The following is a 17,779-nucleotide window of genomic DNA, read 5'->3' on the forward strand; positions in this document are numbered from 1 at the left end:
AGTCATTCCCGACTCTAGGGGTACTCATGTCCATTTCAAAGCCAGCGCTGTCCAAAAACATCTCTGCGGTCATGTAGGTATATTTATATGTTTTTTTTTCTTCCAGATTTACAACATGAGTTATCCAGGATATCCACCTGCAAGCGGATATCCACCTGCGGGTGGTTATCCACCAGCTAGCGGATATCCACCTGCTCCTTCAGGTAAGGGTTTCCCCCCCCCCCCATATAAAATCTGGTTGTTAGAACAGTTTGGTGGCAATTGACCTGTAACAAAAGAGGGAGTAATGGGTACAGAAAAGATGCGATCGAATGTCATCAGTAGCACTAGAGAGGAACACAAGATAAGGGACTGCACAGTTCTGAACTGAATGGGGAAGAGAGGAAAAGATTCAGGGTAGCCACACTCCCAGAGTGCCGAAAAGGGAGCACATGCACGCACAGGCTTGTCTGATACGCGATCCGGAAGAGGAGCTTCCCAGGGGGCATGCACACAATGGAAAATGAACTTCCAGTTCCCGGCACGCACATGCGTGCTGGCCAGCTAGTCTCCCAGTCCTGGTTCACATGCGCGTGTGATGATCAGCTGGGCAGCGCACATGCTCACACTGGAAAATGGAAGACCAGCTCTTCCAGTTTCCGGCACTGCCACATGCACGAAGGCCAGCTGGCTGTTGCACGCGCATGTGCCAGAAACCCAGAAGAGGAACGGGCGATGTTACGTGCATGCCAGGCAACAGGTTGTAGCTTTAGTCTGGCAAGATTCTGTCTATTCGGGCTAAGCCAGAGGTGTCAAATTCATGTCATCATGGCGTCGTCGTGACATATCATGACTTTCCCCACCTTTGTTAAATTGGGTGTGGGTGTTGCCAGCGCATGACACACCCAGCCTACGGGCCGCAAGTTTGACAACCCTGGTCTAAGCAAATGAAGAACTGAATTCAATTGGATCTTATTGTCATCTTTTGCCTTAGGCCTGAGCCAAAAAAATACAGAATAACAAGAGTTGGAAGGGACCTCAGAGATCTTCTAGTCCATGCATTTCTTTGCTATGAATACTACTGTATTCTGTACATTGTTATTTTAGTTATGGATGCTTAACAGTTGAGAACGGTCAACAAATCTCTTGCTACATCTCAGAGGATGTGTGTGACAACCTCTTCCTTTTTCCTACAATCAGTTGCTTCTTAGTGAGTATGATAGAGCTTAGTTTGCTGATTATCTGGAGCATCCCTGGCTCTAGTTATTTATCTAGTTCAGGGCTCTGCAAACTTAAACACTCAAAGAGCCATTTGGAATTGTTTCCCATAGAAAAGAAAACATTGGGAGCCACAAAAAATCCTTTTGATATCTTAAATAAAGATAACACTGCATATATCATTTTTTACCTTTACCTTTTCTTTTCTTGGATTTATCCATGGTTGGCCTACTGGGGGTAGAAAAGCTCAGTAAATCGCATACCAGCAGGTGTCATACATTGACGGTTGTGACACATTTTTTGAGTGACAGGGGGCTGCAGTAGAGGGATGATAGAGCCACATGTGGCTCCAGAGCTGCAGGTTGCCAACCCCTAATCTAGTTAGAGTCAAGATCAGGACAGAGGCTAAATAATTAGAGAAGGATGATATCTGGTTTCATCCACAGGCAGCAAAGCAGCGCTTTGGGCTAGCATTCGTTTCAATGATGAGTCTTCAGCTAATATTCCGCTAGGTTGTCTGTTTTTACTCATTTGTGCTGCTTTAACTTCCAGGCAGTAATCCCTGGGGTGCTCCCAGTTACCCTCCTGCAAACCCTCCTCCAATTGGATTAGAAAATGTTGGGACCTACTCTAATCAGTTTAATCCGGATTATATGGCAGGCATGGTGAGTAACTCCAGTTTGAAGCTGAAGCGCCTTAGGGTTTCAAACAAAGCAAATGGTGGGAATTGCAATCCCCAGTTTTTCCCTCTGCTTTTTGGAGTTAGGCAACCTGTAAATCTAATTAAATAGCAGTAGTGGGTTCAGATCCTGGAATTTGGCCATTGTTAGGGCTATTATATCTGGGTTGTAACCAGAAAACTTGTTGCCAAATATTTAAGGAAGATTATGAATGTCCCTTGGGAAAACGCCAAAGATGCTGTGAAAGAGGGAAATGCTGAAAAACACTTGCTCAGGACCTGATGATGACCTGATGATGATGATGATAATGATGATGATGAAGAAGAAGAACCCAGATACTATCTTGTTGTCTAACTAGATAGTAATCAAGAAGTTGAGAAAATGCTTTTTCTCACCATTTGAGAGTTGCTTGCAACGTTGCAGTTGATATTATGACAGTCCTATCATCATCATTTAAATTTATTGGCCATCTAATTCCGTGTTGTTATGTCTTTCCTCTAGAATAGTGATGACAAACCTTTCACATCACTGCCTGCCGACCTGTGGGCCGGAAATGGCACTCAAAACCATACCACCTGGAACGTGGGGCCTCGCTGACCTTCGCATAGGCAGGGGCGCGGAAACCCAGAAGTGCAGCATTCTGGCATGCATACATATGCTGGCACCCAAACTTCCAGTTTCCAGCGCGGGCACGTACCTGACAAACAGCTGGCCGTCGTGCATGCCCACGATAGAAACCTGGAAGCTTGGGTGCTGTTCCGGGTTTCGACTGCTCTTCCGGGTTTCGGCGCTCCCGCACCCGCAAAGGCCAGGTAACCGGCACGTGTGTACACAGGAATGCAGAAGAGGAGCCCCAGTTCTAGTCCAGTGTTTTAACAACTGGCCATGCTTGTATGGAGATCCCAAATGTGCTTTTTTCAAGAAGCAACTGGACTTTCTGGTTTTTCTTTGAAGACATTTCACTTCTCATCCAAGAAGCTTCTTCAGCTCTGACTGGATGATGGGGAATGGAAGGATTTGTACTCCTTGTAGACAGCTGATCATTTGCATCCTTTTAGAGGGTCCTTGAGGACATTTGGAGGTTTGTTTATGTCCTCAGGGTCGCCTGAGTAGTGCAAATGGGTGTGGAGCCTTCTTGGAACTGCTGAAAGGACTGTCTTGTAGACTGGAGATGTCATATCCCTCCCCCTCTGTTGAGAGAGGGCTGTTCATTTTTGATAGAGATGGCCTCTTTCGTCATTCAGTCAGACCTGAAGAACCTTCTTGGGTGAGAAGCAAAACATCTTCAAAGAAAAAAACAACGAAGAAAGTCCAGTTGCCTCTTGAAAAAGCACCTTTGGGACTACCATGACCTCTGGATGACTAATCTCCATAGACATTTTCCTTGAAGACATTTCGCTTCTCATCCAAGAAGCTTTTTCAATGAGAACTGAAGAACCTTCTTGGATGAGAAGCGAAACGTCTTCAAGGGGTGGGGTGGGGTAAACCTCAAGGAAAGTCCAGTTGCATTTGAAGAAGCATTTTTGGGACAACCGTGACCTGGATGACTGAGAATCACCATAGATGCATCAACTACTCAATGCAATACAATTAAGAGAAATGAAAACATTCGTGTCCTTCCTTTCCCCCGTCTTTCCTACTACCTGCAGACAATGTTGTCCTCTTTACAGCACAGTTGAGAAGAGGTTTGCTGGCAAGTTGTTGTGCTACAAAATGAATTTTGACTCTTTGAATACCTGGTGGTGTTTTTCTTTCAGGCTTCCAATATGTCTGGAACGTTTGGTGGTGCCAATGTGCCACAGGGAATGTATCCTTCGGCTCCTGGGGGCTACCCTTCTGCAGCTCCTGGGGGCTACCCTTCTGCAGCTCCTGGGGGCTACCCTTCTGCAGCTCCAGGAGGGTTCGGACAACCACCACCACAGGGTCAGCAGCCTTATGGGGTGTACCCTCCACCTCCCGGAGGAAACCCCCCAACAGGGATGCCATCGTATCCATCATACCCAAGTGGTCCACCTGCAGCGGCCCAGCAGCCTCAACCAGTGCCGTATCCTGGGCAGCAGCCCATGCCAAGTTATCCATCAGGTCCAGCTGTTAATCCTTCGATGCCATCCTACCCAGGTTCTTCCATGCCCACCGTCACCCCTGGAGTAGTAAGGACCTTTTTCTCTGTATATTTTATTCTCCTTTTAGTAGGAAGGGGAAAGAAGGCGGATGTGGCATAAACTTTGTAGTTTCTGAGAACATGTTGTTGTTGTTAGCTGCAAAATCGAGTCCAACCCATCACGACCCCCATGGACAAAGTTCCTCCAGGCCTTCCTGTCCTCTACCATCCTATGGAGTCCATTCAAGCTCACGCCTACTGCTTCAGTGACTTGATCTAGCCACCTCAATCTCTGTTGTCCCTTTCTTCTTTTGCCCTCAATTGTTCCCAGCATTAGGCTCTTCTCCAGTGAGTCCTTCCTTGTCATTAGGTGGCCAAAGTATCTGGATTGGGATCTGATCTTCTAAAGAGCAGTCAGGGTTGATCTCTAGGACTGACCGGTTTAATCGAGGTATAGTAGAAGCCATTTTTAAGGCACAACAGGATGTATCTTAACAGAACACACACCCTGAGGGGTGTTAGGAGTGTCTTACCCCCACACTATTTTTTTCCAGAGAGTAAGTCATCTGTGTACTAAGTTTGGTTGAAATTGCTCGAGGCGTTCCAGAGTTATGCTGGAACATACATACATACAGTCTTTTTATATAGATAGATAGATAGATAGATAGATAGATAGATAGATAGATAGATAGATAGATAGATAGACAGAAGATAGAAGATTGAAAAAGAAGATAGATAGAGATAGATAGACGAAGATAGATTAAGATCTTTTGTGCCTGCATTGAAAGAAGTAAATATTTTGCGCCAGGAAAATTATATTTGTGTGGGTGTTTGTGAGTGTGTGTATGTGTAGGCTTCATTTAGGGACTACTTCATTTAGTGACCAGTTGCAGCTACAAAGATGTTGAACAAAGAACCTTGTGACTAATCCTGATGCCAGCTGATGCCATTTGCTTGGGGGCAGGGAATGAGTTTGTTGTTAATAGTTTTACATGATGCTGAAAGTACTGTATATCCTTTTTATGCCCTTCTTCTTGTATGCCACATTGGGATATTTTATTAGTTGCAACATGGAGTGATTCCCAACCTGTGTCAAGGAGAATGTGTCTATCTAGAATGTTTGGGTTGGTCAAATCTCTGGGCTTATCTCTTGCTTTTATCTTATGATAAAGATCAGAGAACTGCACAAGGGATCAACTAGCTCATCACAATAAGCCAAACCTACAAAATCAGAATAGCAGTCCTGAACTGAATGGGGAAAGAGAGGAAAAAAATCAGGGTAATCACACTCTAGAATCTCCCAGGTTCTAGGTAATGTAGAGTATTAAGTTTGAAGGTTATAGCTTTAGTCTGGCAAGATTCTGTCTATCAGGTCTAAGCAAATGAAGAACTAGATTCGATTGGATCTTATTGTCATCTTTTGGCTTAGGCCAAATAACAGAATAACAGAGTAGGAAGGGACCTTGGAGGTCTTCTAGTCCAATCCCCCTGCTCAAGCAGGAAACCCTACCCCATTCCGACAACTTGCTGTCCAATCTCTTCTTAAAAATGCCAGTGATGGAGCACCCACAACTTTTAGAGGCGCGCTGTTCCTCTGATTAACTGTTCTCATTGTCATGACATTTCTCCTTAGTACTAGGTTGGATCTCTCCTTGATTAGTTTCCATCCATAGCTTCTGGTTGACCTCCTCTGTTTGTGACAACCCCCCAAGTATTGGAAGACTGCTATCATGTCACCACCGGCCCTGTCTTTAACTATCTTTAGTTCCTCAAGTGTGTGATTAATTAATATTTGATGCCTTGAATAACGATATATTTTAATTGTCAAAAATTGGTTTTGGAATGAGAAACTTTTAGAATAGAATAGAATAGAATAAAATAGAATAAAATAGCATAGAATAGAATAGAATAACAGAGTTTGAAAGGACCTTGGAGGTCTTCTAGTCCATCCCCCTGCTTAGGCAGGAAACCCTACACCATTTCAGACAAATGGATATCCAGCATCTTAAAAATGTCCATTGTTGGAGCATTCACAATTTCTAGAGGCAAGTTATTCCACTGATTAATTGTTCTGTCAGGAAATTTCTCCTCAGTTTTAAGTTGCTTCTCTCCTTGATTAGTTTCCACCTGTTGCTTCTTGTTCTACACTCAGGTAATTTGGAGAATAGTTTGACTCCTTCTTCTTTGTGGCAACCCCTGAGACATCAAAACACTGCTATCATGTCTCCCCTAGTCCTTCTTTCTCTTAAGCTAAACATACCCAGTTCCTGCAACCGTTCTTCATATGTTTTAGCCTCCAGTCCCCTAATCATCTTGGTTGCTCTTCTCTGCACTCTTTCTAGAATCTCCACATCTTTTTTACATCATGGTGACCAAAACGTGATGCAGTATTTCAAGTGTGGCCTTACCAAGGCATTATAAAGTGGTATTAACCCTTCACGTGATCTTGATTCTATCCCTCTGTTTATCCTTGCATTACTACAGTCTGGAAAGCGAGGCACAATCCATGACGCTCCATCCTTTGATCCTTTGAGGGACGCAGAAGTGTTGAGGAAAGCCATGAAAGGCTTTGGTGAGTCATCCGGGTCTAGCCTCTTTTCGTTCAATTATGGAGGGCCAGCATTGTCCACTCTTGGTTTCTCCAACTGATACATTTGGATGAAGCTTAAGAACGAAATATTTTCTATTTCTGTTTAGGAACTGATGAACAGGCCATCATCGACTGCCTTGGAAGTCGCTCGAGCAAGCAACGACAGCAGATAATGCTCTCATTCAAAACAGCTTATGGGAAGGTGAGGCCCATAATAATGATACATATCATTATTCTACTGCACCATTTCCTACTTAGGCCAGTATCTGGACCAGTGGTGGGATTCACTTACCTTCCCTACCAGTTTGCAAATGTGAGCGCACATGCCACATTCTGTGCAGGAGAACAGTTAAGGAACAAGGGCTGACTCGGGAGTAAAGGCACAGATGGATGGTGAATGGCTCCTCCCATAGGGAATAAAAAGGAACGAAAGGGGAGTGGAGTTTAGAGGAGACAATTTGTTCATTTAATTAGATTTGTCCGTGACTCTCAAGAGACTCCTTGCCAAGTATTTTCTTGTACAATGTTGTATTTGGAAGATATTGGCCTGGCAGCTCTCCAAGCCTGATAAGGTCTGTGGTTGTAAATTCACCCTTGAAAGACTGTTTGCCGGGACTTTGCTGGATGTGAATGAGAGGAATTCACATTAGCTTAATTAAAAAGGGGTTTTGCCGGGACAAGGAGTCTGCTTCGTGATTTTGTGAAGCCTAGGTCAGAACACAACGGGGGAGGGAGGGAGGGAGGATCTGGGTTGGATTGCAAGGGAGGGAGTAACGGAATACAAGAGTACTAACTCTGCAGAGAGACATACCAGTGTTCCAAAGTCACCTGCTGGAAAAGTCCACCAGAGTCTGTTCTCCAAACAAACTGAACGTAATTGGCTGGATGGAATAAAGTGACAATGGGAGAGCTATTTGTGCACGAAAATGTTAGAATTGGCTTTGCTACTTCCGTATCCATGGCAGCTCAGTAAACTATACTCTTGGCAACCAAAAATAGGAGCCCAGGAGTCTTTATTTGCTGCATGCAGTGAGTGGGACGGGTGACACCCCTGTTGGGTAGGATTCTTGTCTCTGACCTTTTATATCACTGGAACATAATTATTTGCCATAGAAATGGATACATTTAGAGTTTGCTTCTGCTAAATGTCATTTTGGTACAGTTCTAAACCATACTTTTTTTTCTCTATTTTTCAACTGATTAAAAATTAGGATTTGATCAAGGACCTGAAGTCGGAGCTCTCCGGAAACTTTGAGAGGACGATTTTGGCAATGATGAAAACGCCTGTCCTCTTTGATGTTATGGAAATCAAAGAAGCTATCAAGGTTTGTATTTAAAAGAAAGTGACGCCTCTATCAACGTGTTGTCCGATTCAATGTTCACTTTGTCTTTCTTTCCTGTCTCCATCCAAACTTACCCTTAAAATAATATTTTTCTCTTGGCTTTTTCTGCTGACTATCAGCGGAAAGTCATGGTTGGGCTTAGCTTCCCTGCATCTGTCACACACATAGCCCTTTCGGGTTATTGAAAGTATTGCATAAATGAGGGCAACAAAATTGAATCATAGTTTTGAATCTGAAATGCCCCTACGTCAGCTAAGAAATGCCCCATCGCAAATGCAAAGCTACCATTTTGAATCCAAAGTGGGGTGGTTTGAATTCACTATGAAGGTCTCATTAGTTTTGTGCATTCCTAAGGTGTCTGTGTAGATGATAGATGATGATGATGATGAGACACATGCACACACACACACACACATGAGAGAAAGAAATAGGCAGGCAGAGAGAGAGAGATGATAGATAGATGAGAGACAAGAGAGAGAGAAAGAGAGAGATAGGCAGGCAGGCAGACAGGCAGAGATAGATAAATAGATAGATAGATAGATAGATAGATAGATAGATAGATAGATAGATGATAGATAGATAGATAGATAGATAGATAGATAGATAGATAGATAGATAGCTGGATAGATAGATAGATAGATAGATAGATGATAGATAGATAGATGATAGATATAGATAGACAGACAGACAGATAGAGATGATATAGATAGAAATAGATGATTTAAGTACTGCAGGGATTCACTTAACAAGATAGATAGATAGATAGATAGATAGATAGATAGATAGATAGGGATGGATGGATGGATGGATGGATGGATGGATAGATGAGATAAGAGAAAGAGAGGCAGGCAGGCAGAGATAGATGGATGGATGGATGGATGGATGGATGGATGGATGGATGGATGTAGACAGACAGACAGACAGACAGACAGACAGACAGACATGCTACATAGATACAATTATAGGCAGACAGGCAGGCAGGCAGGCAGGCAGACAGACATAGATGATAGAGATAGATAGATTATTTAAGTAATGCAGTGATTCACTTAACAAAAAAGGCACAAAAAGTCATAAAACGGGGGGAAAACATAACTTAACAAATGTCTCACTTGGCAACATGAATTTGGGGTTTTATTGTGGTTGTAACTCGAGGGCTCCCTGACATATGGAGAGAATCTCCTGCATAATACTGAAAAGAGGCTTTCTCCCTTTGCTCAGGGTGCTGGCACAGACGAAGCCTGCTTGATCGAGATCCTGGCATCTCGCGATAACAAGCACATTCAGGAAATCAGCCGAGCATACAAGACGGGTGAGTTGTATCGCTCAGAATCAGCCCTGATCTGATCTCCAGCAGAGAGGCTGGTATGGTGGGGATTGAAAAACTGAGTTGTGGATGTGGGTCTCGTGTTCTTCTAGAGGTAGGGTGAGGGATTATGGTGCCAGGGGCAACGTTCTCCTTTTTTTGCTGGGTTGATTTATTGGCAAGGGCCAAGATGCAGAGTTTGCATTTAGGAATATACCGCACAGATATTCCCATTCTTGTTGTGTCCCACTTGCGCCAGACTCAGACAATGAGAAAGTTGGGGAAGAACTTGGGCCAGTTCTGGAGCCTGGGGAAGGCTGTGATGGATGTTCAGCATTGGAAGCAGAGATAGAGCTAGGGCCATCCGGCATTTCCCCGCCTTTGGAGTCAGAGATGAGTGAGGAGGAAGAACAGCTGGGGCCTGTTCCAGATGCATATAAGTGCAGAGCAGATAGGAGAGGTGAACAACGGAGGACAAGGAGTTGGCTCGGGAAGCAAAGCAAACGTGGACACTTACTGGCCCCTCCCTGGCTGGGGAATAAATAGGAGGAAAGGGGAGTGGTTTGGTTGTTGCAGACAACTGTTGGCATTTCTGGAAACTTTGCTCCTTGTGTGTTTTGTGCGACAAAGACTGCCTTGCCAGAACTGAGGTTTGTCTAGTTCTCTGTTTGAACTGACTTTGCAGCCTCTGAGCTGGGAGCTCACAGCCTTGCATTTATCATAAAGAGCTGATAAGAACTATTGCTTCAGTTAATTCTCCCAGGACTCTGGACTTTCTGTTGGTGAATGCAGTTAATTCCCAAGCTATAAATAAAGAGGGTTTTTTTTCTTTACGGGGAGTCTGTTTCTTGCTTCTGTGAAGGTTGGGTCAGAACAGTTCTGCTAGGCTGCTATGAATAGAAGGGGCAGCCAGGTGTGGCCAATAACTTGGGGAAAAGCCAAGAGAATGCAAGGAGTAAGCTTTCCATTCCTTCACAGAACAAAGAAAAAAAAATCAGGTTGGGTTTTAAGGACAGAAAGAAGGGGAATTCTGCATCTGTTGAAGTCCATCTGGGTGATGTATCCACAGGAAGCACAATCCAGTAGTTAAAGCCAGTGATGAAATTCAAATGTTTTTACTACTGGTTCTCTGGGCGTGGCTTGGTGGGCGTGGCAGGGGAAGGTTACTGCAAAATCCCCATTTCCTCCTGATCAGCTGGGACTCGGGAGGCAGAGAATAGATGGGGGCAGGGCTAGCCAGAGGTGGTATTTGCCGGTTCTCCAAACTACTCAGAATTTCCGCTACTGGTTCTCCAGAACCGGTCAGAACCTGCTGAGTTTCACCCCTGATTAAAGCAACCAAATGGAGAGATTGTAGGCTGAAAGCCAGCTGGGTGATCTTGGGCCAGTCAAGGTCTCTCAGCCCTAGAAAAGAGACAATGACAAACCACTTCTTCTTTTTGTTGTTATATGTTTTTTTTATTTTGTTTTCATATGTTCATAAACATCAATGCATGAAGAGTTTGGCATTCTGAGTATCATTTACTCTGATACAAATAACAGTACTAATATCAATAATATTTGTTGCTTTGTTGGTTAAGCTTATATAATGTATTTTTCAGAGTATAAGATGCACCTTTTTCCCTCAAAAAAGAGGGTGAAAATCTGGGTGCGTCTTATACACTGAATACAGCATTTTTGGCCTACTGACCCTCCCCCTCTTTGCAAAAAATGGACGTGCAGAGGGTTTGGGAGGCCTGCAAAGTGCTCCTGGGGGCTGGGCAGGGAAAAATCAAGCAAAAAACAGGCCATTTTTGCTTGTTTGTGCCCCTCCAGCCCCCAGGAGCACTCTACAAGCCTCCCAAAGCCTATGCATGCCCCCCCCCATTTTTGTGCAAAAAACGAGGTGTGCAGAAGGTTTGGGAGCCTGCACAGTGTAAAAACTTTTTTTTTACCTCTTCAAAATCATGATGCGTCTTATACTCCAGTGTGAAAAATACTGTACTCCTAATATTAATGTTCCTACTTGTATTAAGATATAATTCTTCATTATTTAGTTATTCAATATTTTGATATGCCATTCTAATGCCAATTACAATATTATTTAAACTTTCATATCATCTTTCCACCTCTAGTCTTTCCGTTTAATTATTTTATTTATTCTATTTAGTCAGGCCTTCTTTACCAAGCCTAATATAATACACATAGTGTATTAAAATATAATCCCAATACTCCAGCCTAACATCAATCTCCATATTATTTATGAAGATAAAATTCATTTTACAACCTCTAAGGACAAACCACTTCTGAGAAATTTTGCCAAGGGACATGTTCAACCAGTCTCTGACAGTCAACCTCCACCCTGTTTACCCAATGGTCCCATTTTCCCCCCTCTAGTTTTGTTACTCTTAATGCTTTAATTCTCAATGCCGAAGGTTGTTTTATGGGGCACCTTTATGATGTGAGCTGCCCAGAGTCGCTTGACAGTGAAAGAAAAAGATGGGGGGGGGGAGAGAGAGAGAGAAAGAGAAGGGAGGGAGGGAAAAGAAAGAGAGAGAGAGAGAGAAAAAAAAAGAAAGAATGAAAGAAAGAAAGAAAGAAAGGAGGGATGAAGAAAGGAAGGAAGGAAGGAAGGCAGGAAGAAAGAAAGAAAGAAAAGAAGAAGGGAGGGAGGGAGGCAAGGAGGGAGGCAGGGAGGGAAAAGAGAAAGAAATAAAAAAAGAAAGAAGGGAGGGAGAGAGAGAGAAAGAAAAGAGGGAGGGAAGTTAGGGAGGGAAAAGAGAAAGAAAGAAAGGAGAGAGGGAGGGATGCATGGAGGGAAAAGAGAAAAAGAGAAAGAAAGAAAAGAAAGAAAGAAAGAAAGAAAGAAAGGAGGGAGGGAGGAAGGGAGGGAGGGAGGGAAAAGAGAAAGAAAAAGAAAGGAGAGAGGGATGGAAAAGAGAGAGAGAAAGAAAGAAAGAAAGAAAGGAGAGAGGGAGGGAGGCAGGGAGGAAGGCATGGAGGGAAAAGAGGAAGAAAGAAAAAGAAAGAAAGAAAGAGTAACTGTTTCCTTGAGTTTGCCACCTACTGCTGATGTAGAAGAGAAACTGGAGTGTAATTCAGATGGAAAGAGGCAGCAAGAGTTCTCCTGAATGGGAACATGGCTTGTTTCCAAATTCTACCATCAGAGTTCAGTGGAAGAAAATGCCTGCACTGTTGAAAGGCGAGGTTGTTATGTGAACACAAGGGTGTGGTGAGAAATTCCATTTGGAAAGTCCTCTAATGCTTTTCTTTCACCACTTTGGAAAAACAGTAATTTTTGAAGGGTAAAATATATTAAAAAAAACATGCACATGTTTGTGAGGTGTTTCCACCCTAAACCAGGTGTACTTTTATCTATAAATGTATTACACTCACATTCTTCTCCTTTTCCCATCTCCTGCGGTTCCCTAATGTTTAAATAATACTTCTAAAAAAAATCATAATTAAAACTGACTTTCTTTGGTCTTTCACAGAATTTAAGAAAACTCTGGAAGAAGCCATTAGAAATGACACATCTGGGCATTTCCAGAGACTTTTAATTTCACTCTCTCAGGTATGTAGATGATTATTCTTTTTTTTTAATTGCTTAATGTCATTTTTACAGATGTATATCTTGACAAACTCATGGACTAGAAATTTGGATCTAACTTCTAACAAGAGTGAAGAGCTGAATACATTTTAGCTACATTAAGGGACATCCAAGGGTAAACAATATTCCTGATTTTTGTAGCCAGCATCAGCTAAAGCAATTCTGATCATGGCTTGTCTCAGTAAACCAGGACTTAAACCAAGTGAAGTCCTGATGAATGAATGATGGATGTTTGGACGAAATCAAGAAATAATCTGATTGACACTTGAACCATCGCTCTCTGATTTTGACTTCCCTCCCTCCTTTTTGATCAAAGAAGACTGAGAACTGAAGACGTTGATTGTATAATGCAAAACAGAAAAGGCTTTTTCAGTATTTGACTGTGTAATAATGGGATCACCAAAGAAACGCATACTGTAGCAGGGGTGAAATTCAGCAGGTTCTGGAGAACCGGTAGTGGAAATTTTGAGTAGTTCGGAGAACTGGCAAACACCACCTCTGGCTGGTCCCAGAGTGGGGAGGGGATGGAGATTTTGCAGTATCCTTCCCCTGCCACGCCCACCAAGCCACACCCACAGAACTGGTAGCAAACATTTTTGAATTTTACCAGTGTACTGTAGGCTAAAAAGATGATAATATTCTAGCAGTGGAAACCCATTGGCTTAACCAGCAGCCTCAGCAAAGCTATTCTAAGGGGGTATGTACGTACAGTGAATGTGTTTAAAAATGTAGTTTATGTCTTAATATGAGCCATTTTGAAACATTTTCCAGGGCAACCGAGATGAAGGCACTAATGTGGACATGTCGCTTGTCCAGAGCGATGTTCAGGTTAGTATACAGCTGATGTAGACTTCTCACATTTTAAAAAGATTTGCAGAATTAAAATTTCTGACACTGAGTGGAACATTCTTTTTTTTTTTTAAAGGAAGGAATTCCTTTTTATGGTGAATATTTCTGCCTTTAATAAAATCTAGAACTGGTTTTAATGGTGTACATCCCCTCCTAACTATAACTTGATATTTAATTGATCTATTATTTCCTTAAAGGGACATGGTGGCTAAGATGCTGAGCTTGTCGATTAGAAGGGTCGACAGTTCAGCGGTTCAAATCCCTAGCACCGCGTAACAGAGTGAGCTCCCGTTACTTGTCCCAGCTTCTGCCAAACTAGCAGTTTGAAAGCATGTAAAAATGCAGGTAGAAAAATAGGAAACACCTTTGAAGGGAAGGTAACAGTGTTCTGTGCGACTTTGGCGTTTAGTCATGCCGGCCACATGACCACAGAGACGTCTTCAGACAGCCCTCGCTCTTCGGCTTTGAAATGGAGATGAGCACCGCCCCTTAGAGTCAGGAACGACTAGCACATATGTGCGAGGGGAACCTTTACCTTTACCCATTATTTCCTTGTCCACCAATTCTTGCTTTTCAAAAAGATTTCACCCTTTCTCTGAGTTCCTCTATCTCAGGGCTGTCAAACTCACATCACCACGGTGTCATCACGTGATGTAGTGAGACTTTCCCCCACTTCACTAAACTGGGTGAGGGTAGAGCGGGGCAGGGCCAGCATGTGACGCATGCAGCCCATGGACCGCAAATTTGACACCCCTTATTTATCTGATCTAGAGAATCAAGATCATGATTAGGCAGTTGGTGAAAATATTTATAAAGAGCTTTACATAACTGGAAAATTATATTATTTTTATAAAATAAAAATATTCATAAAGGGGCCAAACTAATCAAAGAGAGAAGCAACTTGGAATTAAGGAGAAATGTCTTAACAGTGAGGACAATTAACCAGTGGAACAGAAGTTGCCTTCAGAAATCATGGTGCTCCATCACTGGTTTTTAAGGTTTTTAAAGAAGAGGTTTTTAAGAAGAGACTAGACAGTCACTTATCTGAAATAGTATGGGCTCCCTTGCTTGAGCAGGGGGCTGGACTAGAAGACCTCCAAGGTCCCTTCCAGCTCTATTCTATTCAAACTGTAAACATTCTATAAACAGGTAACATTGGAATGCAAATTTTACCGATATTATGGAGGAGGAAAAAAATGGAAATGTAACACTGATCTTGTTCGGATGTGCCATTCATTTATTTTGAGGTACAGCCCAAGTTTGCTATCAGGATAATTCCATTCTTCATGGCCAAAAGTTGTTCCAATAAACAGTTCCAGGAATTAAGCTTTAATCTTAAAATTTCAGGAGAACAAAATGAGCGATTAAGAAGAGCAATTAACTAGGTTGGGATCATGAGATAACCCAAAGCTTTATCCCTTTTAGGCTCTCTATGCAGCGGGAGAAAATCGACTTGGGACAGACGAATCCAAGTTCAACGCGATTTTGTGCGCAAGAAACCAAAATCATCTAAGAGCAGGTAAGTCGCTCAGTCTCTTAAGTCCTGCAACAAGTCAAGGTGACATCCAGAGTTGGATGGGGTTCAAAATTTTACCATTTTAAAATAGGCACTTTTTTTCTTGTCGAAGGACTTATTTTTAGCAAGGACGTTTGGTAGTTTGGTGTTCTGACCTAGGTTTCCCCAAAAAGCACGAGGCAGAGTCCTGGTCCCAACAAAACCCCTTTTATTAAACAAATATGAATTCCTCTCATTCACATTCAGCAAAGGCCTGGCAAACAGTCTTTCAAAGGAATATTTATGACTACAAACCTTATCTATCTTGGAAAGCTGCCATGTAAATATTTTCCAAATGAGGTGCTGTGCAAGGAAAGTCTCTGAGATTCACGGACAGATCTTCACACTCCTGAAATGAATCTAATGACCAAACAAACAAATTGTTTCCTGCAAAAGCCCATTCCCCTTTCACTCTTCTTTTATTTCCTATGGGAGGGGCCAATCACCTTCCATCTGTGACTTTACTCCCATGTCTACCCTGATTTCTTAGCTGTTCTTTTCTTCTGGCAGCTCTGCACATGTGCACTCTGCCTCACTGCTGTCTAGCTCTGTAGGCACCTGATCACTGCCAGACGGCCTCGGCCTTGTCTCTGCCTCTGACGCAGAGCCCTCATCCGAGCTTTCACCAACCTCCAGGACTGACCCATGCTCCTCCCCAACCTCCTCACTGTCCGACTCTGCTGCCAGCTCCACTGGTCGGTGGCTGGCCACAACATTTGGTTGCGTTAATTAGAAATTGGCAGTCAGCTTTGAGAAGATACAACAGGAAGGTGAAACATTGGTAGAGAAATGACCTCAGTTGAGGTGCACCAGCTGAAATCCCCCCTTTTCTACAGATCTAATAGAAATATGGAGAGAAGTGGGTTTGTCCTCCTGTGTGACTTGTCATCCTGCTAGGTTCTTTTCTTAGGATTTCATGCTTGTTTGCAGTTTTCACTGCTTTTCCAGAACTTATGAACCTAAAATACTAATGACAATAGATTTATTCCAGTGACTCAGGCCATTAAGTTACTACTACCGGTTCAGCCGAACCGGTCCGAACTGGTAGGAACCCACCTCTGCCCCTGCCCAAGCAGGAGAACCTACACCATTTCTGACAAATGGCAGTCCAGTCTCTTCTTCAAAGCTTCCAGTGATGAAGCTCCCACAACTTCTGAAGGCAACTTCTGTTCCATGGATTGGTTGCTCTCACTGTCAGAAAATTTCTCCTTATTTCTAGGTTGAATCTCTCCTTGATCAGTTTCCATCCATTATTCTTTGCCTGGTCTGCTTTGGAAAATAGCTTGACCCCCTCCTCTCTGTGGCAGCTCCCCAAATATGTGAACACTGCTTTCATGTCTCCCCTGGTCCTTCTCTTCACTAGACTAGCCATGCCCAGTTCCTGCAACTGTTCTTCGTATGTTTCAGCCTCCAGTACCCTAAGCCTCTTGGTTGCTCTTCTCTACATGCTTTCTAGCATCTCAACATCTTTTTTACAGTATGGTGACCAAAACTGGATGCAGTATTCTAGGTGTGGCCTTACTAAGGATTTATAAAGTGGTATTAGTACATCACTTGATCTTGGTTGAATCTCTCTGTTAGTGAAACTTAGGATTGCGTTGGCTTTTTTGGCTGCCCTTTGAAAGATGCCACTTCCTCCATCACAGACTTACAGGGCATTTATTTAATGCAGTCCTCTCTCTTGTGAAAATCGATTCTTGTATTTTCTGTGGATAGTGACGGGTGGGATTCAGCTGGTTTGGACCAGTTCAGGCGAACCGGATGCTAATTTTACATCTGGCTCGCTGAACCAGTAGTTGCAAGGACTGGCTGGCCCCGCCCGCCCCTCTCCACCCCTTCCAGGAGCCTCCACACGGCCCATTTTGGATACCAGGTAAGTGTAGGGCCCACATGGAGGCTCTGGGAAGGCAAAAAATGGGCCTCCCGGAAGTTCTGGAATTGGGCCCTTTTCCGGCCTCTAGGGGGCCTCCGGAGCCATGGGGAGGCCATTTCCGCCCTTCTGGAGGCTCAAGGAAAGCCTCCGGAGCCTGGGAAGGGCAAAAGCACAAACACAGAGACACACACACACGCCGTGATGCAGGAGGCCGAGTAGGCCACGCACACCCAGCAACTGAGCAGAGAACCAGTTGCTAAAATTTTTGAATCCCACCCCTGGATAGTAGTTAATTACCCTTAAACTGAAACTTTGACCCAATTCAATACATCTCTATTCAGAAGTAAGTTCCTTCTAAGTTCCGTAGGATTTACTCTCAGGTAAACGTGTCCAGGTTTGTAGCCAAAATGCTTTCACCCAAAACAAATATTATCATTTTAATTTTTTTTTAATCTCTTTCTGCAGTTTTCAATGAATACCAGCGAATGTGCAACCGGGATATTGAGAAGAGCATATGCAGAGAAATGTCTGGTGATCTTGAATCTGGGATGCTGGCAGTAGGTAGGTGATTTCTTGGTGGCCGGGACAAACCATCTGTTGGTACGGTAGTTATTGATAAGTTCCTTACTTTTGATACCTTGGCCAGGCAATTATTAGGCTATTCCCTTGATAGGGGAAGTTCCAATAAATGAAATATTT

The 17,779-nt window shown here is 43.2% G+C and overlaps 1 protein-coding gene across 2 annotated transcripts in view; it reads left to right on the forward strand.

The window, feature by feature from the left end:
• Nucleotides 1-17,779, forward strand: part of ANXA11 (annexin A11) — a 41,386-nt gene that overhangs the window by 12,268 nt on the left and 11,339 nt on the right. Inside the window, exons 2-13 of one of the 2 annotated variants that reach the window (XM_081953774.1) lie at nt 107-119; nt 165-203; nt 1,750-1,862; nt 3,635-4,027; nt 6,463-6,550; nt 6,676-6,770; nt 7,780-7,893; nt 9,130-9,220; nt 12,688-12,767; nt 13,575-13,631; nt 15,078-15,171; nt 17,546-17,641. In XM_081953774.1, coding sequence (XP_081809900.1) covers nt 116-119; nt 165-203; nt 1,750-1,862; nt 3,635-4,027; nt 6,463-6,550; nt 6,676-6,770; nt 7,780-7,893; nt 9,130-9,220; nt 12,688-12,767; nt 13,575-13,631; nt 15,078-15,171; nt 17,546-17,641 — 1,264 coding nt within the window. In that variant the 5' untranslated portion in view covers nt 107-115. Of the gene's footprint in view, nt 1-106; nt 204-1,749; nt 1,863-3,634; nt 4,028-6,462; nt 6,551-6,675; nt 6,771-7,779; nt 7,894-9,129; nt 9,221-12,687; nt 12,768-13,574; nt 13,632-15,077; nt 15,172-17,545; nt 17,642-17,779 lie in introns of both variants that reach the window. The other variant, XM_081953773.1, reaches the window with a different exon arrangement.

Source organism: Natrix helvetica (assembly GCF_964273705.1).
Source record: "Natrix helvetica genome assembly, chromosome: 5".
In the NCBI taxonomy this organism is placed as follows: Eukaryota; Metazoa; Chordata; class Lepidosauria; order Squamata; family Natricidae; genus Natrix; species Natrix helvetica.